At 42.9% G+C, this 23,902-nt stretch overlaps 1 protein-coding gene across 4 annotated transcripts; it reads left to right on the top strand.

Annotated features, from left to right (window-relative positions):
* The first annotated feature begins 1,263 nt into the window (after positions 1-1,263).
* Positions 1,264-23,191, top strand: ZBTB21 (zinc finger and BTB domain containing 21). Of its 4 annotated transcripts, XM_066619337.1 has the most exons (4): positions 8,982-9,294; positions 9,914-10,031; positions 12,349-13,533; positions 14,524-23,191. In XM_066619337.1, exons 3-4 carry the CDS (start codon positions 12,361-12,363, stop codon positions 15,505-15,507), a joined length of 2,157 nt encoding a protein of 718 aa, XP_066475434.1. In that variant the 5' UTR covers positions 8,982-9,294; positions 9,914-10,031; positions 12,349-12,360; the 3' UTR covers positions 15,508-23,191. The 4 variants fall into 4 exon arrangements, with proteins under 4 accessions (XP_066475433.1, XP_066475432.1, XP_066475434.1 ...); XM_066619336.1 differs by lacking the exon at positions 8,982-9,294 and adding an exon at positions 1,264-1,290 and having other exon boundaries at positions 12,349-23,191; XM_066619335.1 differs by lacking the exon at positions 8,982-9,294 and adding an exon at positions 1,279-1,394 and having other exon boundaries at positions 12,349-23,191.
* Positions 23,192-23,902: the final 711 nt, after the last annotated feature.

Genomic DNA, 23,902 nt, shown 5'->3' with positions numbered 1-23,902 from the left:
GAGAAAGAGGGGGCTGATGTATGTGAGAGAGGATAGCGTGTGAGAGAAAGGGGGCTGGTGTGTGCGTGTTTGTGAGGGGGGCTGGTTGTGTGTGTGAGACAGAGAGGGGGGCTGGTGTGTTTGTGAGAGAGAGAGGGAAAGAGAAAGGGAGGGGGCCTGGTGTGTGTGTGAGGGGGCGACTGGAGAAAGAGAGAGAGAGGCTGGTGTGTGTGTGTGCGCGCATGAGAGAGTAAGATAAGGAGTGCTGCTGTATGTGTGAGAGAAAGGGGGCTGGTGTGTGTGTGTATGTGACAGGGAGAGAGAGAAAGGGGGCTGGAAAGTATGTGTGTGAGAGGGGGGCTGGAGAGAGAGGGGGTTGGTGTGTGTAAGGGGGGCTGGTGCTGGTGAGTGTGTGTGTGTGAGAAGGGCTGGTTTTGGTGGGTGTGCGAGGGGGCATGAGAGAGTGATGAGTGCTGGTGTGAGAGAAAGGGGGCAGGTGTGTGTGTGTGTGACAGGGAGAAAGAGAAAGGGGGCTGGAGAGTGTGTGTGTGAGAGGGGGGCTGGAAAGAGGGGGTTGGTGTGTGTGAGAGCTGGTGTGTGTGTGAGAAAGAGGGGAGCTGGTGTGTGCATGTGTGAGGGGGGCTGGTGCTGGTGTGTGAGGGGGCTGGTTTTGGTGGGTGTGTGCATGGGAGAGAGAGAGAAAGATGAGTGCTGGTGTATGTGTGCGAGAAAGGGGGGCTGGTGTGTGTATGTGAGAGAGAGGGGCAGGCGAGAGAGGGGGTTGGTGTGTGTGAGAAAGTTGGTGTGTGTGAGAGAAAGAGGGGAGCTGGTGCGTGCCTGTGCAACAGAAGGCGGAGCAGAGACCGGGAGATGAAGGGCTCTCCAGAAGGGGGCCCTTCCCCTGGTGGAGCTCCGGCGTCTTCCAGGCTTCCCAGCAGAGCACTTCCTCCGCTCAGCGCCCCAGAGCCGCTCCTGCGCGTCTCCTCGGAGGCCGGGCCATCACGGCAATGGGCCTACTCCCGGGAAAGCGCGGACAGGACTGCGGCCGTGGATGCCCCGCGGCGCGAGCACACAGAGGCCGCGACGCGCCCGCCCGCATTCCGAGCGCGGGCCTCCGCTCCCTCCCCGCCCGGCCGAGCCGGCCAATGGGGAGACGGCGCACGTGACGAGCGCTCGCGGCGATGACCTCATCCCTGGTGTGGGATGACGTCAAATTCAAGATGGATGGAATCACGGCAGCGGCGGCGGCGCGCGCGGGGGACTCGTGATGCGAGGGGGCCGGGAAGGGGGTTCTCGTCCAGCGGCGGGAGGGTGAGTAACGGCCTCGGAGCCTGCTCGCTACAGGCGGGGCGTCCCTGGACGAAGGCGCGGGGATACCCGTGCACAAAGGCGTCTTTTCCTGACGTAACTCTGAGGTATGTTTTTTTCCCCCCTCACCGAGCAGGGCTGCGGTCCCTACGCTCTTCACTGCGCCTGCGCCGTCCGCCACAGGTCCCCCACCCCTACGAGGCGCATGCGCGGAGCCTGCGCCCGCTGCTCACAGGCGTGCCTCTCCCTCGAGTCTGTTATGACCTAGTGCGCATGCCTGCTGCCCGCTCTCGGCTGGAGGCGCCTTTCCTCCATCGCGCATGCGCGGCTGGCTGCGTATGCGTTTTGTGCTGGGGAGCATGGGTGTGGTGGGTCTGTAGGCGTTGTGGTGTCATTCTGGGCAAAGGGTGGGCGGCTGTGGGAGGAGGACTGGAGGGCGAGGGTGCTGCTGCTGCACGCCTGCCTCGCCCTTCCCTGGTGCCTTGGATTGCCTCACGTCCAGCACTCAAGAGTGCTACTGGAACTGGAATGTGGAAGCTTCACCCAGTTCTGCCCAGCCCACAGGTGTGCACGGCAGGGATGTGCGGTGGGTGGGGAGGCAGGTGAGGCAGAGCCTCTCCACTGGAGTCCTTTGAAGAGCACTGCTGTGTGTGAGGCGCCCAAGCACCCACAACCCACACGCTCTGGGGAGGTAGGTGAGGCAGAGCCTCCCCACCAGAGTCCTTTGAAAAGCGCCACTGCCATGTGAGGCACCCACAGTGCATGTACTCTGGGGAGGCAAGTGAGGCAGAGCCTCCCCACTGGAATCCTTCGATAAGCACTGCCGCCGTGTGAGGCGCTCAGGCGCCTACAACCCACGTGCTGCTGCTCTTGATTCTAATGCAGAGGCTCATCTGGATGGGGAGGCTCTGCCTCATCTGCCTCCCCATCCACTGCACATCCCTAGTTCACATTTGACCCCTATTGCATATATGCAATAGGGCAGAAATGGCTTTAAACGGGAATGCTTTCCGCAGCCTCTGACTGAAGGCTGTTTTTCTACTTTTAAACATGCAGTGGCTGAAGCTGGGGAGAACCCTGTGTATATGACCAATGGCACCTCCATTTATATTTATCACATGGTGTACTCCAGTGCTTGATCCCTAATATTAAAAATGCATCTAAATTAAAAGTACTGCCATTGAGTTCACAGATTTCAGAACTAGAGGATAAGGGTGTTGCTGCTGTATGCTTTCCTCACTCTTCTCTGGTGCCTTAGATTTCCTCGCATCCAATAGTCCAGTGCTGCTGGAACTGGCATGCGGAAGCTTAATAGGAATGTATTCTGCACCCTCTGATATGCAAGACTGTTTTTCTACTTCTAGATGCAGGGGCTGAAGCGGGGGAGAGCCCTGTATATATAACCAATGGCATTTCCATTTGTATTTATCACATTGTGTGCTCCAGAACTTGATCCTTACTACTAAAAATGCATTGAGCTCACAAATTCCATTTGCTGATCCATGATTAAATATTTCATGGTTAATCCTTGTTAGTCTGTGTGGCAAGATCTGACATCAGTTTTGGTTTATCATAGATTGGGATATTGGGTATAAAACACCTTGTTGTCTCAGATTAACAGTATGCATCTATACATGCAAGCCCCACTGAACTCAATGGAATTTCCTCCCAGCTAACTGTGCAAAGGATTGCAGCCCATATATAAAATGAACCCTTTTAGGGACAGGAAACCATTTTATTTAGCTTTGTAAACTGCTCTAGTGTCCTTGTTGAAAAGTAGTTACATAAATATTTTAAATAAGTAAAATAAATGTGCTTACTCGGAAACCCCAATGAAACAAATTGAACTTACTTCAGTTGTTCTTTTGTCATTCGAATGTCCGTAATGTCCCTCCTCATATATGGCTAGTTTTACAAGGATCAAGCCAAACCCTTTGAAAATATCACGGTGGAAGAGAGTGGAATTAGTTTCTCCATATCCTCTGAGGCCATTTTGACCCCATATTTCAACAGCAAAGGGGAAACTCTTCTCCCTGTTAAAAATATTCACAATTGGCTGAGAGCTAGTGCTTGCATGTTGTTCTCTGCTGCCAAGGGTACTTGCTACTGGTTTGTTCTAACAACTTGCTGTTTTCCTACAAAAGTGGAAAGTCTCTGACATATGTTTCCTTTCTTCCCCTACCTCACCCTCCATTTAGATTCCTAGGGTGGCTACATGCAAAATCCAATTTAAAAATATCTGGAGCAGTAGGAGTTCTGTTCAAGGGCACTTCTGTAATATTTTATATAATGCAGGGGTCTCCAAAACCCGGCCTGGGGGCCAGATGTGGCCCGCAGCAAGCCTCTTGGCCTGTGGCCAACCTCTTGTCCCCTGAAAGCCTCTGGCCCACTCAACTGAACATGACCAGAACTGAGCTCTGATTGAGTCTGGAGGGTGTTCTGAGGACCAGAGAGGTTGAATGAATGAGCCCACTCAATCATTTATTCACTCATCTAAGTTCCATCTCTATTTATTTAAATTTTATATTTAATTTTTTTCCCAGCCCTCCAACCATGCCAGATATTTGATGCGGTCCTCTGGCCAAAAAGTTTGGAGACCCCTGGTTTAATGGAAGCAGAGAGCATCATTAAATCTTATGTTGTGGACTGTAGTTGGAAGAAAAACATTAACTACTCCTATTAAAAAATTGATATTTCATTCATTTACTTGCCAACTGCATTAACACAGTTTATTGTATTATGTAGTGCCATAAAATACTTCTCCCCCCTCCAATTTTTTTTTAATATTAGATAGGTACATTCTATATGCAATCAAATAGTCATTGTAAACTGTAAATAAACCAATTCCAGCACCTCTACATAGCAGGAAAGATTCTGCATAGCAGACTATGTTAAGTCTTTCCTGCAACACTTTGATTATACCCCAAATTTGTAAAATAACTGAAACGTTTATGTATAAGAGCATGCTGGTCTGAGATAGATTAGTCTGAGTAATAGAGATGTGACCCAGATAAATGCCAATAAAACTTTGATTGCATACAGCATAGTATCATGTTAGGCAAAATAAAGCTTTTAAAGATTTCATTGAATTTTTTTAGAAGCATACTCAACAATTTTAAGGTGTGACTACAATTAATTCCATAGTAGATATAGGACTTTCATGAGTTGGTTATACAACTCAGAATCAAGTGTGGCATTTGGAATCCTGATAGTTTTGGTTTTCATTTTGTATAAAAAACACATTTGTAGCATTGTTGTTTGCAAGGAAAAGCTTTAAGTTAGCAACAGCTATCTTCTTAAAGTCCAGAGAGGCTAGAAAAAGCTGAGCAGATCTTCTACTGGTCAGTTTCTACTTTGTTTTTCATTATCTTTGTTTTTGGGGAAAGGGAAAATACCAGATTCTGGAGAATCTAGATTTATGGTATTCAGTATTATATCATATAGGGATCTTACAAATCTAAGGGAAGCAAAAGTAGATATTTTTTGAAAATATGGAAAACTATATCTTGGAAGAAAAGTGTGTCCATAGCATTTCCTGTCAATATCAACCAGTGCAGCATAGTATGGTGAGTCAAGTAGGTCCTACAAATGCATAAAGCAGTGATAGGACTATTGCATCCTGGACAACTGTGTCCTGGTCAAATGCGTCCCAGTGTTGCACTTTTGTGTCCTTCCTTTTTGCATCCCAGTTGTTTGTATCCTAATATATCTATATTTACATTAGATGTGCTTTTTATTTTTAAAATACAGAGGTAGGTTTAAGGTTAGGGCTGGGATAAGAGTCTTAAGATATATAACATGGAGTGTATTGCTCAGTTATAGTGGGATGCAAATAACTGGGACAGATGTGAATGTCCAGGGATACCAATGACTAGGATGCATTTGACCAGGGCACAATTGTCCAGGACACAGATACCCTAGTAAAGGATTCCAGACTGTGCATGTGGTGTCCATACTGCAGTGGGTCAGCATGCATATCTCCTACATTGCTCAAATCTCATCAGTGCCTAAAGTATATTTGCAGCAGGGAAACTGACTCTAGGTTTCATCTTCTCAGTGCGTGATCAGTGCTGTCAAAGATGACAGTGTCAGTGCCAACCATTTGTTCAGCAGGTGTTTTGTGTGCTGAGCCTTATGTGCAACAGTGTGCTCACAGCCCCTTGCTGCACACAAGGATCTGTGGATCAAAAACTTTGTTTCTCAGGCTTGAGGAGGTAGCAGAGGATATCTAGCCCCTTTGAAAACACTGAATGCACCAGCATAGAGAAGTAGGAAGAGAAGCAGCTGAGGCCAAAATTACAGAGGCCTTGAGGATGGAAGAAGTGGTGATCAGTGGCATTAAATTGAGATTGTCAGTGGTTTTAGTGAGGAAGTTAAGTGGTGCGCAGAAGACAAAAGGTTGAAGAGGGGAAAATCAAATATAGGAAAAGCATACCTGAAAAGTTGGAAAAGGTGTAATTGAATGGTTAGAGCAGTAGGAAAGCTGGGTTGGTTTTTATAGAATGAAACAAATTTTGTGTTTGAATGTAATTGGAAGAGTTACAAGAAGTGGGATAGGTTGACTGTATGGTGGAGAGCAGGAATAACTGTAGAGGGGATATAGGTACCAGGGGTCAGAATAGTATTGGGAGGAACAGGGAGCATATGGAAGCATTAGAAAATACAACAAAGTAGTCAGCTTGTTTAGTTGGGGGGGTATAGAGGCAAGATTACCTTGCTGTCTTAAAGTAGAGCCCTAGCTGGAGAGGAGGGAGGGGCAGGCCTTAATAGGACATTAACCCATTTTTGCCTTGCCCACAGGTGTACACATTTGGTCCCTGTTGCGTATATGCAATGTTGGGCAGAAATGGCTTAAAGGTAGAGAAGAGATTATGTGAAGTAGTTTGTTTAGCCAGGTAGAGATATTGGAGAATGGATTCTCTTTTGGAATTATTTTGATCTTTAGAGGCCTATAGCAGCACAACGAAAATGATATCATAAGAACATAAGAACAGCCCCACTGGATCAGGCCATAGGCCTATCTAGTCCAGCTTCCTGTATTTCACAGCGGCCCACCAAATGCCCCAGGGAGCACACCAGATAACAAGAGACCTCATCCTGGTGCCCTCCCTTGCATCTGGCATTCTGACATAACCCATTTCTAAAATCAGGAGGTTGCGCATACACATCATGGCTTGTACCCCATAATGGATTTTTCCTCCAGAAACTTGTCCAATCCCCTTTTAAAGGCGTCTAGGCTAGACGCCAGCACCACATCCTGTGGCAAGGAGTTCCACAGACCGACCACACGCTGAGTAAAGAAATATTTTCTTTTGTCTGTCCTAACCCGCCCAACACTCAATTTTAGCAGATGTCCCCTGGTTCTGGTATTATGTGAGAGTGTAAAGAGCATCTCCCTATCCACTCTGTCCATCCCCTGCGTAATTTTGTATGTCTCAATCATGTCCCCCCTGAGGCGTCTCTTTTCTAGACTGAAGAGGCCCAAATGTCGTAGCCTTTCCTCATAAGGAAGGTGCCCCAGCCCCGTAATCATCTTAGTCGCTCTCTTTTGCACCTTTTCCATTTCCACTATGTCTTTTTTGAGATGCGGCGACCAGAACTGGACACAATACTCCAGGTGTGGCCTTACCATCGATTTGTACAACGGCATTATAATACTAGCCGTTTTGTTCTCAATACCCTTCCTAATGATCCCAAGCATAGAATTGGCCTTCTTCACTGCCGCCGCACATTGGGTCGACACTTTCCTCGACCTGTCCACCACCACCCCAAGATCTCTCTCCTGATCTGTCACAGACAGCTCAGAACCCATCAGCCTATATCTAAAGTTTTGATTTTTTGCCCCAATGTGCATGACTTTACACTTACTGACATTGAAGCGCATCTGCCATTTTGCTGCCCATTCTGCCAGTCTGCAGAGATCCTTCTGGAGCTGCTCACAATCACTTCTGGTCTTCACCACTCGGAAAAGTTTGGTGTCGTCTGCAAACTTAGCCACTTCACTGCTCAACCCTGTCTCCAGGTCATTTATGAAGAGGTTGAAAAGCACCGGTCCCAGGACAGATCCTTGGGGCACACCACTTTTCACCTCTCTCCATTGTGAAAATTGCCCATTGACACCCACTCTCTGCTTCCTGGCCTCCAACCAGTTCTCAATCCATGAGAGGACCTGTCCTCTAATTCCCTGACTGTGGAGTTTTTTCAGTAGCCTTTGGTGAGGGACCGTGTCAAACGCCTTCTAAAAGTCCAGATATATAATGTCCACGGGTTGTCCCGCATCCACATGCCTGTTGACCTTTTCAAAGAATTCTGTAAGGTTCGTGAGGCAAGACTTACCCTTACAGAAGCCATGCTGACTCTCCCTCAGCAAGGCCTGTTCGTCTATGTGTTTTGAGATCCTATCTTTGATGATATCAAATATCAAGATATCAAATATATCAAATGTGGAGTAGGTATTGGTGACTAGCAGGGAGAAGTATTTGTTAGAGTGAGCCAGAGTTTACAGAGTTTATGATGGAAGCTGTAGAGTTTAACCCATTTTCTGCCTGGTCCACATGTGTACACAGTTGGTCCCTGTTGCGTATATGCAACATTGAGCAGAAATGACTTTAAGAGCTGGCAGAAGACAGAAAGCCACTGCACAAATCCTACCATGCCAATGTTTTATTCTTGCTCCTTCTGTGACCTGAAGTGTTGAAGGAGATGGTGATAGACTGTGGAAATTTCACAGTAGAGAGTTCATAGGCAGAGCACTTCTAACTAAAATCAAGAAATTGACCAAGGCAGTGATTAGGGGACAACCTGCAAAAGTGGAGGTCAAAGAAAGGAGTGTGGAGAGGCAGCTGGTTCAGAGATTAGGATCACGAAACAGCAAAGTAGTGGTGCCAGAGAGCAACAAGATGAGTCAAGCATCAAAGTCTGAGGTGAAAGTTGAGACAGGCCCAGGCACATGATGTAAGATAGCATCACTGATATGTAAAGGGCAGCAGCATCCTACAGAATGAACCTTTGGCATTGGGAAGCAGTGGAAAGTGGAATTGGAGGGTTTGGAAAGTTCATGAGTTAAGGGGTATGTGGGGGAAGGAGAGGGCAGTAATGGTGGGAGAAGAGTCTTAGGTTGGTGAAAGCAAGTATCTGGTGGTATTGAGAGAGGAAAGGTTGTAGAGTGTGATTGTCTTCTGGGTGAGGAAGCAGAGCTTCTAGAGGGAGCAGGAGAAAGGAAGTAGTGATGTGGATGAGATTGAGGGATTTTTGTGCCATGGTGTTTGAGGGGAATCAACAGAAGACTATGGGGAAAAACTAAACTTAAACTGCAGTTCTGTACTTACTTTCCTGGGAGTCAGCCCTATTGAATTTAATGGGATTTCTGTGTAAATGTGCAATTGATTGCACTGGTGGTTGTGTAATTTTCACAATGCGTTCTTTTTTAAAAAGGGAAAAGCAACTATAGAAGAGCGGAATCTTGAAACAAGATTCCTTCCTCTGCCAGCCATTTGTTCCTTAATCTCTTCTCTCAGTTGCTGTTCTTTCATCATTTATTTCCTCCACAGAAAGAAAAGCTACATGAGAGTTGAGGGATTTTAGAGGCAAAATAGCTGGTCAGGAAAGGATAATAGGTTCAATCCTATCCAACTATCTAGCACTGGTGCAACCTCAGGGCAGCTCCAAGATATGGGAACAGATGTTCCCATACCTTGAGGAGACCTTTGTGATTGCCTCCCCACCAGAAGGATGCAGTGCACGCCCCATTGGCATGGCTACACTGGCACTGGAAAACTGGATAGGATTGGACCCTAAGTAGCTCCCCATGGGTACTTTTCCCTTTTAAGCCATTTCTGCCCAATGTTGCATTTATGCAACAGGGATAAAATGTGTACACGTGTGGGCTGGGCAGAAATAGGTTGAAGAGAATCCTGAACTTACATGTAATGTTTACTTTTGTTCTGAGGATTATGGAGAGGTGGATACCATGAAAGCCCCAGGGAACAAGATGGGTACTCTGAAAAGGTGAGCGAGATTGACCTTGGGAAAGCAGTGAAACTCATAAGATGTAAACTAGCCAATCAGTGACAGCATAAATATCTTTTCAGTGGCTGTTTCTTTCATCCATGAAAACCAGAATCAGGCTAAATGGGAGGTCACTTCTAGCTGCTGTTCCATATTAACTATAATGTCTTCCACAAGAACTCAGATTCTGAATGGTCACAAATAGATGCTATCCTTTGGCATTGTGTGCTCATGCACTTGAGCTTAAACACACCCCTAAACCATGTACCAGGTGCAACTGGGGATGCAATTATACATAGGTAGAGATGTTTGTAAATGGTGTTCTTAAAAAAAATTGTTGAATTAAAATTGCAAAATGTGGTGCTTTGTGTTTTTATTACAATGCAAAATGTGGCATGTTGTGCTTTAGTTATCAATAAACACCTCTACTCATGGGAAGGAGAGGAGAACAACAAAAATAAAGGCAAGAGTACCTATTTTTGATGTGACATTCAGGGATCAGAGATTCCTGAATCTGAGCTATCAATGAGCACTGTGCATTACGACACAGTTGGGAAATCCATTTTTGCGTCCAGATTTTGTTTTTGTATTCAAAGTACACTTTTCTTTCTTTTCCCAGACTATCTGAGATACAGTCTTCAAAGTAATTGCAGATTGAGCAAATGCAGTCCTGAATCTCCTTCTGGTCATTTTGGCATTTATTCTCAAATTTGAGAAGAGGAAGGGAAGTTTTTCAGGTAAGTTTTCTTTACTTTTAACAACTCTTCTTGGATCTTAATTTCTTGAACATTTTCATTTTGTAGAAGGAAATTATTTGGCAAAAGACAGTCCAATTCTGCATGCTGATAACAGTGCAAATAAATACTGGGTATGCCGACCCCATAGTGTCCGAAAAGTTGCATGTATCAACCCTGAGACCGTAGGTAAAACTAGGAGAGCAATGAATGCAAACATTAAAACTTTTGTGCATATATACGCAGGAGGGACCCAATTCACCAGTGTGCATATTCAGTAGTGGCCAACTGAAACATGCAGTGAGTGCCAGTGCCTAATGAGTTTGATGAAAAGTAAAATAAAATATGTCATCAAGTCTGAGTTTCACAACAAAGAGGGGGTTGAGGATGGGATTAGGACCCTAACAACACCACCATCACTCCATAAACACTGATAGTACTGGTCATTTGTTTAGCATTGTGAGCAAAAGTAATGGTCCATTGTCCTAACCATTCAAAGCTATCATGCAAGTCAGCCCATTGGTTCATCTAGTTCAATATTGCCTTCTCTGTCTGGTAGAAACTTTCTCAAGCAGGCAGAGGTCCCTTCAGACTCTCCTAAGTATGATACTTTAATGTGAGATACCAAGGGCTAAACCAGGGGTTCTCAGGAGTAAAACTCCTGAGGTTAGTCCTTGTGGGGGAGGGGGGAATGGAGTGACAAAATCTCCAGGATTGCACTGCTGTTGGGGGGGCAGGGGCTTTCTTTTACTTACGCGTTGCAGCAACAGGCTCCGGGGGGGTACAGGGAACCCCATAGAAGCCTACACAGGCTCCCCAAGCTACGGAGAATGTAAAAATAATGATCTCGACCGACCCACTTCTGGTTTCGCAATCACAAACTGGGTTGCGATCATTATTTTCACATTCTCCGCGGCTTGGGGAGCCCTGTGGAGTCTTCCATTAGCCTCCTGCATCCCTGGGAGCCTGCTGCTGCAACATATAAGTAAAAGAAAGCCCCTGCCCCCACCAATGAGAGCGGTACGATCCTGGGGATCACGTAGCACCATTCCCCCCTCCCCTTCAAGTGGTAAAGGCTGAGGACCTCGGGCTGGGGCATTGCAACGCCCCAGTTTGAGAACCTCCAGGCTAAACCTTTGCATGATAAAGCATCCACTCTTTCGTTGAGTTACGGGCCCCCTAAAGTTCAGTGTTGGAAACTGCAGAAGCAGGCTTGAGTGTTCAATCAGGGTGACTGAACTACAAAAATCATCAAATGAGGTAGAAATAAGCTAATCTTTCTCTTACTCTTTCTCTGGCATACTTGGGGCCCAATTCTATCCAGTACCTGCTGTATCCTGTGCAGGATTTGAGGAGCTGAAGTTCTCCTTGGAGTAAGGGGACAAACATACTTTATGGCATGTTTGCAACAGCTAGTGCCAGGGCTGCGGCCAGCGTTGGGGGTGTGTGTGTGTGTGTGTGTGTGTGTGTGTGTGTGTGTGTGTGTGTGTGTGTGTGTGTTATAGTCAGTATATCCATTGCATGTCTAAGAAATGGCCTTGCAGTGTGTTAGATACATACAAAATATTATGCATGGTTTCTTGGGGCCTCTACTGAATTCATTGGAGCTTACTCCTAAGTAAGCATGCCTAAGATTATATCTTGCTTTTAGGATGCTGGAGTATCACAGAAGCCTTGGGCTGGGGGTTAGGCAAAAATATTTTTGCCTATCTGAAAAATAAGCAAAAATTAGGGAAACAGAAGAATTTTTGCCACAGGCCTGCCTAGCTATATTTTACAACTTGCCATAGTTATGTTGTATGTAGAAGAATTTTGCATGTAACCAGCATGACATGTCTTCAAGAAGCTGTACATAAAAAAGACAATGAACAATTACTTTTGCATACTTACATAAAATGCAGTAGTCAGCTTTCCAAATATGTGTGCAGCAGGATAGAAGGGCTTAATCTGTATTCCCAAAATTATTACTGTTAAAGAAACTGATTTTAAGTGCATACATGCAGTTTTAAGGTTGGGCTTTTGTTTTTGTCAGGCTTCATAGAAGTCCCAAACATACTATTTTTTGTATTCAACTTAATTATCAGTACAATCCTATGCATGACTATTCAGAAGTAAGTTCTATTTACTGTTTATTAATATTTAACATTTTACTAGGTTTATCTGGATTATTAGGTGGTATGTGTGTCTTCAAAACAATAAAAGAAAAACTAGTGGAGAAATTAGGTTTTTACTAAACCTGTCATTGGAGAAAAAGTCCCTGCTTGTTTCTTGCTATGTTTTCTTGTCTACCTAAAATACATTCTGTTTTCATGTCTTTCAGGTAACCTAAATAATGGAGGGACTCTTGCATTACATAAATCCAGCACATGCTATTTCTCTTCTAAGTGCTTTAAATGAGGAACGTCTGAAAGGGCAACTCTGTGATGTTGTTCTTATAGTGGGAGACCAAAAATTTCGAGCTCATAAAAATGTTCTGACTGCCAGTAGCGAATATTTTCAGACTCTCTTCACTAAAAAAGAAAATGAGTCTCAATCAGTGTTTCAGCTTGACTTCTGTGAACCAGATACTTTTGATAATGTATTAAACTACATTTACTCATCATCCCTGTTTGTTGAGAAAAGCAGCCTTGCTGCTGTGCAAGAAGTGGGGTACAGTCTTGGAATTTCCTTTCTTACTAACATTGTTTCTAAAAGTCCTCAAGTTCCTTTGCCTGCATGTCCTATTAAGAAAATATTGTTCCAAGAGGAAGATGAAAGCAGCTCTCAGAAAAGAAGTGTCATAGTTTGTCAGAGCAAGAATGAAGCACAGGGAAAAAATGTGGGTCAAATCCCACATGACATAAGCCATAATTCTGTACCTTTGTCTTCAGTTGCTGTCAAAACTAAGCGGCCACACATGACACAGTCAACTGAGTTTCTACATAGCCTGTCGCTAAATGAACGGAGATGGTTAAAAGACAGTTCTTTAAGATACTCCAAGTCCCATGAACCTTCAGGTGCACTGGATGACCAAAGTAGAGCTAAAAGAAACACAATATTGACTCAGAAAACTTTTACAAACAAGGAAGTGGTAGCAGATGAACCAGGAGGGAGTGATCAGCTCCTAAGAGGAAAGGCAGCAGAAGTACCCTTGAAAAGGCCATGTCTACCAGTCCTGTCTCCATGTAGCTCATCAGAATCCACATTTTTGTTGAGGGAGACAGGAAAAGGAGCTGGTACTGGGGAAGACAGGAATTTGCTGTACTATTCAAAATTAGGATTAGTCATCCCATCTAGGGTGACTGGTCCTGAAAGCCAAAGTGTTGATAGGAGTGGACCACTTGTAAAAAGTCTCCTTCGAAGGTCATTGTCCATGGATAGTCAAGTTCCTGTTTATTCACCTTCTGTTGACTTCAAGCCTTCACACGGATCTTCAGTGATGAATGCACAAGGGAGAACGTTAAATGTAATAGCCCAAAAGTCATCTGCAAAAGAATCTTCAGAAATGACAGCTCCTGATGACAAGGTAATGCACCCACATCGCCTTAGGTCCTTTAGTGCCTCCCAGTCAACAGACCGGGAGCTAACTTCTCCTATTAGAGAAATACGGATAAAAACTGAACCTAGCAGTCCACTTGCAGATCCTTCTGAAATAATCAGAATTACAGTGGGGGATACCTCATCACCTGCCAATAAAAGTCACTCTTTTAAAACTGAAGATGACCATAGAGATTTGAGTAGGCTTCCAGCTAAAAGAAGGTTTCAAGCAGACAGAAGGCTACCACTCAAAAAAATTAAGGTTGATGAACATGCTTCCCTTGAGTCAGAGGACAATTTTGAAGAAAACTCAAATTCTACACCCCTTGATCCTGATTTCCCAGATTCTGACACTAGCAAAGATGAGTATGGTGAATTGGAAGAAACAAGACCTAACAAAAAGTTTAAGTGCAAACACTGTCTTAAGATTTTCAGGTCAACAGCAGGTCTTCATCGTCATATCAATATGTATCATAACCCTGAAAAACCATATGCTTGTGATATCTGCCATAAGAGATTTCACACAAACTTCAAAGTTTGGACACATTGCCAGACCCAGCATGGAATTGTGAAAAACCCCTCACCTGCTTCCAGTTCACATGCTATCTTGGATGAAAAATTCCAAAGGAAATTAATTGACATAGTCAGAGAACGAGAGATTAAAAAGGCTCTGATTGTTAAACTAAGGCGTGGCAAGCCAGGTTTTCAGGGACAGGCTGCCTCACAGGCACAACAAGTCATCAAAAGAAACCTGAGGTCAAGAACCAGAGGAGCTTACATTTGCACCTACTGTGGGAAAGCATATCGCTTCCTTTCGCAGTTTAAGCAGCACATAAAAATGCACCCAGGGGAAAAATCAGTTGGCGGAAATAAGTTTCTTAAACCAAAAGAGGATACTTGTATTGAAAGCCCAATAGAAAACAAAAAAGTTTACCACTGTCGTCTTTGTAATGCTAAGCTTTCCTCTCTTATTGAACAGGGAAATCACGAGCGGCTATGCCGAAATGCAACCGTTTGTCCTTACTGCAGCCTTCGGTTTTCTTCTCTAGAGCTGAAGCATGACCACGAAGTCACGTGTGAATACAAGAAGCTCACTTGCCTTGAGTGTATGCGCACTTTTAAATCCTCCTTCAGTATTTGGCGTCATCAGGTTGAAGTCCACAATCAAAATACCATGGCTCCAACAGAGAACTTTTCTTTACCTGTTCTGGAGCATAATGGTGAAGTAAGTAGTGCTTCAAGACTTCATTCTCAGTTGGAGCCCAACAAGATGAACAACTTTGTTGCAGCCAAAGAAGACAGTGTATTCAGTGATTCCTCAGAACAAATCAACTTTGATTCTGAAGATTCCTCATGCCTCCCTGAAGACCATAGTCTTTCCAAGCAGTTTAAAATTCAGATTAAGGAAGAACCTGTAGATGATCTTGAGGAGGAAGGCTCTGAAGCCACCAGGGAATCAAACGAAGCAGTCACCAATAAAGATGCTGGTTTGTGGCCCTGTGAGAAATGTGGGAAGATTTTTACTGTACACAAGCAGCTAGAGCGTCACCAGGAGCTTCTGTGCTCTGTGAAACCCTTCATCTGCCATGTATGCAACAAGGCCTTCCGAACCAATTTCCGACTATGGAGCCACTTCCAGTCCCATATGGCGCATGCTGCTGAGGAGCCTGTGCATAAAGAACCCGAGATGTGCGTGCCAGCTAATTCTCCATCGCCACCACCGTTGCCCCCGCCTCCACCTCTTCCCAAAATACAGCCTTTGGAACCTGACAGCCCTACAGGCATTCCAGAAACCCCTTCAGCTACTGAGAAATTATTTGTTCCACAGGAATCGGATACGCTCTTTTATCATGCGCCGCCACTTTCAGCTATCACATTCAAAAGACAGTATATGTGCAAGCTCTGTCACAGAACATTCAAAACTGCATTTAGTCTTTGGAGTCATGAACAGACACACAACTAAAAACAAAACAAAAAAATAGCATCAAGAATGCCTACAGGGAGTTTTTAAAATGTGTTTAATTTCCATTTCTGAAGTTATCTCATTGACATGAGAAAAATATATATCTTAAGGGACAAGAACCCTCAATACATAAAGCTGAAATTTGTGGTGCTGCTTTGGTTGTGGAGATTAAGGTAAATTCAAATTTATAGTTAGTATATTGGTCACATTTCTAGGTATTGTGGTCTGGGAGCTCCTAGTAACAAAAAAAATTCATCCATTAAAAATTACATCTTCATCCTGTGATAGTGGTATACATGAATACTGTATTGTGTAAAAAGCAACAGCAACTTAAGTACAGAATTTCATTACTCTGAAGCTAATTTATGGTTTTCATAGAGTAACTCTGTCATTAGCACCATATGAATTCATTTTACGTTAGGAGAACAAATGGATTGAGTGTTTTGCTGTGTTGGCCTTGATCATATTGAACTTTAGCAATAACAAGTAAAACCTCGTTTGAATTAACCTGACTTTTATTGGAAACTTTGACTAACATGGAGTTGTGATTTTTGTTACTGGAATTTTCTGTATGGAAATTGTGCAAGATACAATACAATCTAAGTTTAGCAATATGTGAATATTTGGACTTTTTTTTACACAAGATAGCAGCCAGCCTGCCTCCAGGCATTTGAAAATAAAGCAGCATATCTTTGTTTGGATACTGTTCCTTCAGATACACTGTTTTATTGAGTGTTTCAGAGGCTGATATTCTATAGATATTTTGGTAACTTGAGTTATTGTGATAAAGGAGCAGCCAGCTACGTATCCTAATGCAATCTATATTATTGTCTCTTAAATATGAAGCAGCATTGAGTGGATATCAAAAATTAAGTTTTATTCGTTGGTTCTAATCTGTATTAGTGTGGATGTGATTTATTACATGGAATGTATGAATACAGTAATTCTGAAAAACAGGAGCAAATACAGTCCGTTATATAATGGTGGCAAGCTCTGCCATGACTATAAGAATGTGGTTCTGAAGAACAATTTTACATGTAAATATTAAAATAAAATTTCAAAAACTATTAAATACAGCTAGTTGAAATTGGGGAGGTGGAATGTAACACTGCAAATGCTGTATTTCATAATCCTGGCACCTGCAATGAGCAAAATATGTCTTTCCATCTATAGCTCATTCTTCACACATTTTTGTTCTATGCATTTGTTTAAACATAGTGTTTAAAACCCCAAGCCACAGTCCAGGGCAGAACCAAACATGCTTGTTTGTGAGTCAAACTTGACCCTGGGTATTTTGGAAATTACTATTTAGACAATAGGACTTGGGAACACACTGTGAGGAGGTAGGGTTTTTTAAGTACAGTACTTCATTCCCACTGTAGTTCAGTTCTCAGTTGTGTCCCCGTCCCCCTGCAGAAGCTTCGATTGGCTTTCAAGTGAAGTGTTTTTCCCCATTAAAAATAGAACGTGCACATTCAGAATTGGAACTGCAGTGGGGACAAAGTATTAGAAAGAGAATATCTTCTGCCACAGGTTCAGAACACTTCATGGCCTTCCCACATGCCAGTTCCTTAAAAATAATTTGTAACGCTGTGCATTTAGCCTTGCATCAAGTTTGACCCTGCCTTTTATTTCAGTGGGCTTAAGCATGCCTGATTGTATGTTGGGCCATAGCTTTGTAGTCCTACATACTGCTGAAAGCATGCAAATCCCATTTATTTCAGTTACACGTGCAGTTACACGTGCAGTTACACGCGCTGAAAGCATGCAAATCCCATTTATTGCGCGCGCGCACACGCGCACACACACACACACACACACACACACACACACACACACACACACACCCATACCCATGTGCAAGACAGTAACCATGCATGCTTTCCGAAGATCCATATGCATGCTTGCATCCACTCTGATGCATGCAGAGATCTACATACGCAGGGTCCTCTGTCATTGCCTTCATCCACTGAGTTTAATGGGGAAGCCGTTCTGGTCAGGCTTGCTCTATGTGCGGTGCACATCTGTACTCTTGGAAGGGAATGGTGGGGTGATAGGTTGTAGAGGCAGGTTTTTGTTTCTAAATGGCAATTGGACTAGTGAATTCATTAATATAGACATCTGCCAGGAACCCATCACAGTTTGTTTTGTCTTCAGGAATTCAAGGTTAAAAACAGGCTCATTGCTGGTAGCATTTAAAATTTGATCTAAAGGGCTTACATTAGAATCAACAGTGAGGGTGTGAGTGCTGTAGATGTATCAATTGGCTCTTGAAAGCTAATTTTGGATTCAGGGAAAAATAGCTCTGGTGCTCAGCCCTGTGTTGTTGTGGGATTCATTCAACCTATAATAAAAGGGAGTGAGAACTTTGCTGTTGAGCTTGAATAATAACTGGTGCCTCAATTCTAAGTACATTTATTTTGAAGGATGTAAATCCTGTTAGTGTACATGGACTCCATTTCCACATAAATGTTAGAATAGCCATCTTTGTTCTTAAGCCCTTTTATTATATAGAAATAAATCCTATAAAATTGCTTCATAATAAGTAGTTGTGATCTGTTGAATGCTTAAGGTGCATTAGGGCTATTTGACTTGTTTTCTGAAGAATAGCTCCCCACCCTAGCTGCATCAGAAGCTATTCTAAAAGCAGCTTGTGATGAGGCATGGGGAATTGCTCTTCCATAATGCAAGTAAAATGCCTCACCATGTGTGGATATTCCACTGTGTGGCTACAGATCATGACTCCAAGTGTGGAGGGGCAAAGGTGGGAAAGGCATACAAAGCTTTGACCTTTATTTCCTAAATGCCTGTCAAGCATTAATTGGGTTTCGTTAAGATCTAAAAGTGGAAGTGAGGCCTGTGTAGAATTGAATCCCGGAGTGCAATAAACAACTATGCTGATGCAATCTCCTGGCAGTCTAGGCAGCTGACAGCCCAATCCTAAACTGTGCTGGTGCAGCAGGGCCATATGGCCTCCACTGTATCCAGTGCAACTTAGAAGCAGGAGAGATCTCCTTGGGTTACAGGGATATATTTCCCCTTCCCCCAAGTAATATCCCAGCCTGCCCTATGGAGCTATTAGGATCTCTACCTGCTAGGTAGCAGGCACAAATCTGAACAGCCCTGTGTAAAGTCAGCATGCCCAGGAGGGGGTTAGGATATGGTGGAGGCCTGCTCTGCTGATCCTGCCCTCTCCTAGGACTAATGAGTCCCTTGTTCCACCCTCCCTGCCCAGAAACAACTCCTCTTGACCTCTGTTCCACCCCATTGCTGCCCAGCATACTCCTTACGTCTGCTGGTGGCTGATCTCCTGGATCCAATGTTGGTGGGGGTGGCACAGGCCTCCCCACTGGCGCTGCTTACTCTCCGATGTGCCCTCTGCTGCTGCGCTGGTGGGTGAACAGAATAAGATTGTTCTCTGAGTCTAGCAAACCGTGGCTATACCCCCATTGAAGCAGGTTCGGCCCAGGACCTGTTGTTTCCTCAGATCATCCAGCTATTGTATGAAGCTCATTGCTCATTGGAGCTCATCTATATGTTGGCAATGGATATAGTTTGTAGATTATATTCCTAGTACATCAAAAGTACAAGTACAGGAATATGAAGTACCAGTGAAAACCATTTTTGGTCCAGCAAGATCAATTTAGAGGTTTTGTGGGCTCCTCCATAAAGTCCTGCAGCTTGATCTTGTTCATTGTTTGTTCAGAAGTAAGCCTTGCAGAGTTCAGTAGGGCTTATTTCCAAAAGTGACTTTTTTAAAGGATGGGAGCTTTAATCATGGGCCCAGTCCTGTCCAACTTTCCAGCACCAGTGCAGCTGCAATGGAGCCCTGAGGTAAGGGAACAAATGTTTTCTTACCTTGAGGAGGCCTCCACCGCAGGGTACAGCACACACCCTGTTGGCACAGCTGCATCAGTGCTGGAAAGTTGGGACCTTAATCATGTTCTATATTTGCCAATTAAAAAAAAAATCCGTTGATGAGTTCTAAGACTTTTGGCTCTGCACAACAAGCAAAGCAAAGTCCCCTGCAATAATTGTCAAAGAGCTTCATAGCAACAAAGTTTGTAGTGATGAAAATACTGTATAACATTCTTGTGCAGACAAGCTTTCCAGAGAGTGTATCCTTATTCAAAAAAGTTAAGTTGAAAGTTTAATTATTGTAATACTTTGAAAGATGTATCTCCTTTGGTTATTCGCATTTTTTTAAACAGCAACAGCTTGTTTTGTTCAGTTACACAAGTAGGATTTTTAAAATAAATGAGTAAACACCCATGAGCCATATCAACTAAAGTCATAGCTGAATTCATTTTCATAAATACAAAATGAAATCTTGACAAGAATGTGTCTGTCCTTTGCTCTGCTTATGTAAATGGAGCACAACGAGTATGTTGACATCAAAACGTTGCTTTTATTATATATTTAAAGGATATAGTCTTGTGAGAACTGGCCTTTTGTCCTATAATTAAGCATCCATTGTCCATGTTGAACCATACACTTACATGAGAAAACTTAAGCACACAGCAGATAGGGGATAGATAAAAGCAGCAAGAACTGTATCCGGGATCTTTCCAGCTGCTGCAGGGGTAATCTGGGCTGTCTGTAGCTATGTTCCTCTGATTCATATTTTACATGTCACCATGTGTGTGCCTGAATATAGTCAGAACTTCTTATGTGAGGGGAGAAAGAGTATGAATAGGCCCTGATGCAGTTTCCTTACTAATTTATATGCAAATGGCTATTCCTTTAACTCCTTTTATCTGAATTCTTGGCAGTAGCTTTGAACCTACTGTGGTCAACTACAAAACTTTCATTGACTTCAGCAGATTGTCCTATATGTTACCAGAATTTTTATTCTAACGGAGTTCCTGAGCTTCAGCAGCCAAACATTCCATGGGAGAGCACTTTCTAAGCATTGACTCCATGCTGGGAAGAATTTCGCTTGTTGTGAATTACTGCTTTTAAGCCCAATCAAAATAACTATTGTACCCCAATATTTAAAAAGAGAAAGATGCCTTCCTGACAAAATGCATCATTAAGTTTAATTTTCAACAAAAATCTAAAAACTTCAGTGGAAAGAACTGCTACTTATTTGGGTTATAGTAAATCATAAATTTGCTCCACTTTTAAAGAAATAGGGCTTTTAAGTTAAAAAGAAAACACAAAGTACTATATGCCATCAAGATTTTTTTCTGTGTGTGTTTCTAATCAGAATGTTGTGTAATTTCCTTTTTTCCAATCTGTTCTTGTTAAATAGTAATATATAGATATCCCTGGTTCACAGAAAAACTTTTTGTAAATGTTTTGACAGAGGCTTCCCTCTAGCTTTTTATTCCGTACTTTCAAAAGCCCTAAGAGTGTTTATTTTGGTGGACATGAAATAAATATGCCTCCAATTATGAAAGATTAATATATGTTTTTAAAGTTATAAATTATGGAAGATGTTGTGTGTTATATACACTAAATCTTGTTCAAGGAATATATTTAGTTTGACCATAATAAAAATTAAAATGAAAACTTGATTTGTTATTTATCATATTTAATTTTGCAATTTTGTGATGAAAATACCACATTGTTGCCAGTTTTAAAAGGGAAAGACTTTAGCTTTTTGCTTGAAGCTGTATTTGTATCAAATAAAGTTTCTTAAAAATGGAGGGATTAGGGATGTAACATGAAATATGCAAGTTTTAAATACATATATTTCAATAGGGTTTTTTCCCTAATAAGGGTGGTGGATGAACTGGATCATATTGTGTCCCGTTCCAACTAAACTTAAAAATTGGTAATTTCATGGCACATAATCAAAGTGGCCCTTGATATCAGAGGAATTTCAGGCTTATAAAAAGACTAGATTTTCTGTTCCAGGAAACCTTCATTAACGTATATCTGCATATGAATACTTAACACTTAAAACAGCAAGACTTGAAAGTGTGTTTTTGATTGTTTAAAACTAAAAACACAAGTGCTTTACTGAACTCTATTCATAAATAAGCCTTTCTAAAGAGCAAAGGGAATTACTGGAAAAAATCTTAAGATAATATTTCTCTTAGAAGGGTACATAAATGGCTTGCATGCAGACAGCAAGCATACCAGGAAGTACAGCATTTTTTCCTCCTCAAAAACACAACTGATGGGGAAAAAAATTAGGACCAGAAAGTAACTTTTTCAATAAATTGATGCTATTTTCTGTCCAGAAGCAACCATTGGCTGTAGCCAATGGATATATGTGCTCCAGAGCAACCATGTTTACATCAGTGGGATAATTTCAGAGATGTTCAATAGATTGCATATGCCATCTCCCACTAGCAGCTATTGACCTTTCCTTGGTTTACTCCAATATTGGCCACTTTTCTAGATTTTGCCAGTTCCACCTGCTTCTCGAGTCATAGCAGCAGTTCTTGGTCAGAAACCATAGGTTTCCAAGCCTTTGGTGCTACTGTACTTGTATCCTCTGGTGCTGTGCCAGAGCTGCAATGCAATCTTGTAGTAATTCCTATGAATCAAAGACTGCTACTGAGCCAAGAAAAATGCAGATGGAATCGGAATATGATCCAAACTGAGAACCAATAGCTTTGATGTCAGATGAGATCCGTGTTAGTCATTAAGGTTTAATACAATTGTTTTAAATATTTTTCTACATTTTCCTATGGCACCATACATGAATAAAGAACCTGGCATTTAAGGCTGGAGACAGATTTGTGTTTTGCTTTAGAGAGCTGAAAATGATACAATAGGAGATAACAATGTCCTTATTGTGTAAGTCTATCTGCCCCTGTCTCGTTCCCACTTTTCAAATAGATCTTGAAGGATTCTGACGTGCTATAGAATCTGTCAAATATGTTTACCAGACATAATAGAGAGGTGAATGCCATAGGCAATGATGCCTCTATTTTCTTCAGTGCTTTGAAGAATGTATTTGTTGAAATCAGACAATGTTTATATCCTATTTTTCTTCTATTATATTGCCCAAGACAACTTGCATGAGGCTCCTAGATGATCACTTATAGGCATACTAGTTAGATAAGCTTAGCTTTAGCAAGGCAGCTGTATCATGTTCCCTTAGACCATGCCTGGGATTTGTAATGCAAAACCATGGTTTTTGCCAGCCATAAAAACACACATCTAATTTGAGCTACCAAGTATACAAGAGGCAAACTATGGTTTAGAATCGCTTGTTGATTTGATTCTCATTGCAAATGAGAATCAAATCAGACAAGCAGTTCTAAACCTTGGGATCAGTAGACTCAGACGCATACATTCAGTCTCATCACTATGGTGCATCAGCTCTTGAAAGGAATAGTTCTTGTTTCCATGGTACAGCAGCTTCTTGAGGCAAAGCAATGGCTCTAACTGGCTTGTTAATGTTCTGTGAATTTAGAAACAATGGACCACAGTTAGTACAAACAGTTTGCAAAGCAGCTTGAATCCATGATTTTAGATTCTGGTTTGTCAGCCCCAAATAAACTATGGTTTGTGAAAAAGGGCAGGTTCCAACATAACATGAAACCATGATTTAGTTCTGTGGTTCTCAGACTCTCCGAGTTTGAAGACTGCAGTAAGTTATTGCATGGGAGTGGGGAAGGCAGTGAGAGCAGGGGGAAGGGGGCTTCAGGGACTGGCATGCACTTACTAGTCCCTGCTGCAGCCTCCTGGGGGTGTGGGGAGTCCTGCGCGACTGTCTGCAGGGCTCCCCAGCCTCCAGAAAGTGAAAGCAGAGCAATCGCTCTCTGCCTCTGCAAAACCAGAAGTGGAGCGCAATAGCTTTGCTTTTACTTTTTGAAGGCTGGGGAGCCTTGCAGAGGGTAGTGCAGGGCTCCCTGCACCCCCAGGAGGTTGCTGCAGGGAATGGTAAGCAAATGCCAATCCCTGCAGCACCCTTAACAATGCAATCCTGGGGATAGTGTTGCTGCCTGCCCCCACCCGGTAAGGGGGCAGAGGTCAGGGCCTTCAGGCTGGCCTTGTTTGGGAAGCCCTGATTTAGTTAAACAGTGGGTGCTGCATTATGGTTCAACCCAGCCATTATCTGTCTCCAATCTTAATTTCTCATCACAAGCAAGTTGCAAGGCATGTGCCTATCGTGTTCAATAGTATTGTTTACATTTTCTTGCCTGAATATTAGAATACAGTCCAAGCACATTGCTTTTCTTTCTCTTGAAGTGGTAATTGTGTTGAAACTGTATTGAGCTGAACCTTTTTGTAGCATTCTGGGTCTTTTATTGCCAGATACTCTTATCTTAAATAACTTATACAACTTAATTTTCAAGATGAGCACTCCATAAGCACCTTAATCGTGTTACCATTTTATATGACAAGCTGTGTGTAAAATGATTTCCCTATGTTTCCATTACCTATTGAAATATAATGCTGCTAATTTCAATAGAACTTCTAAAGACATTTC

The sequence above is a fragment of the Tiliqua scincoides genome, chromosome 3 (genome assembly GCF_035046505.1).
Source record: "Tiliqua scincoides isolate rTilSci1 chromosome 3, rTilSci1.hap2, whole genome shotgun sequence".
Taxonomy (NCBI): Eukaryota; Metazoa; Chordata; class Lepidosauria; order Squamata; family Scincidae; genus Tiliqua; species Tiliqua scincoides.
The sequence above is the reverse complement of the archived record's forward strand: the minus strand, read 5'-3'. Positions and strand labels throughout refer to the sequence as shown.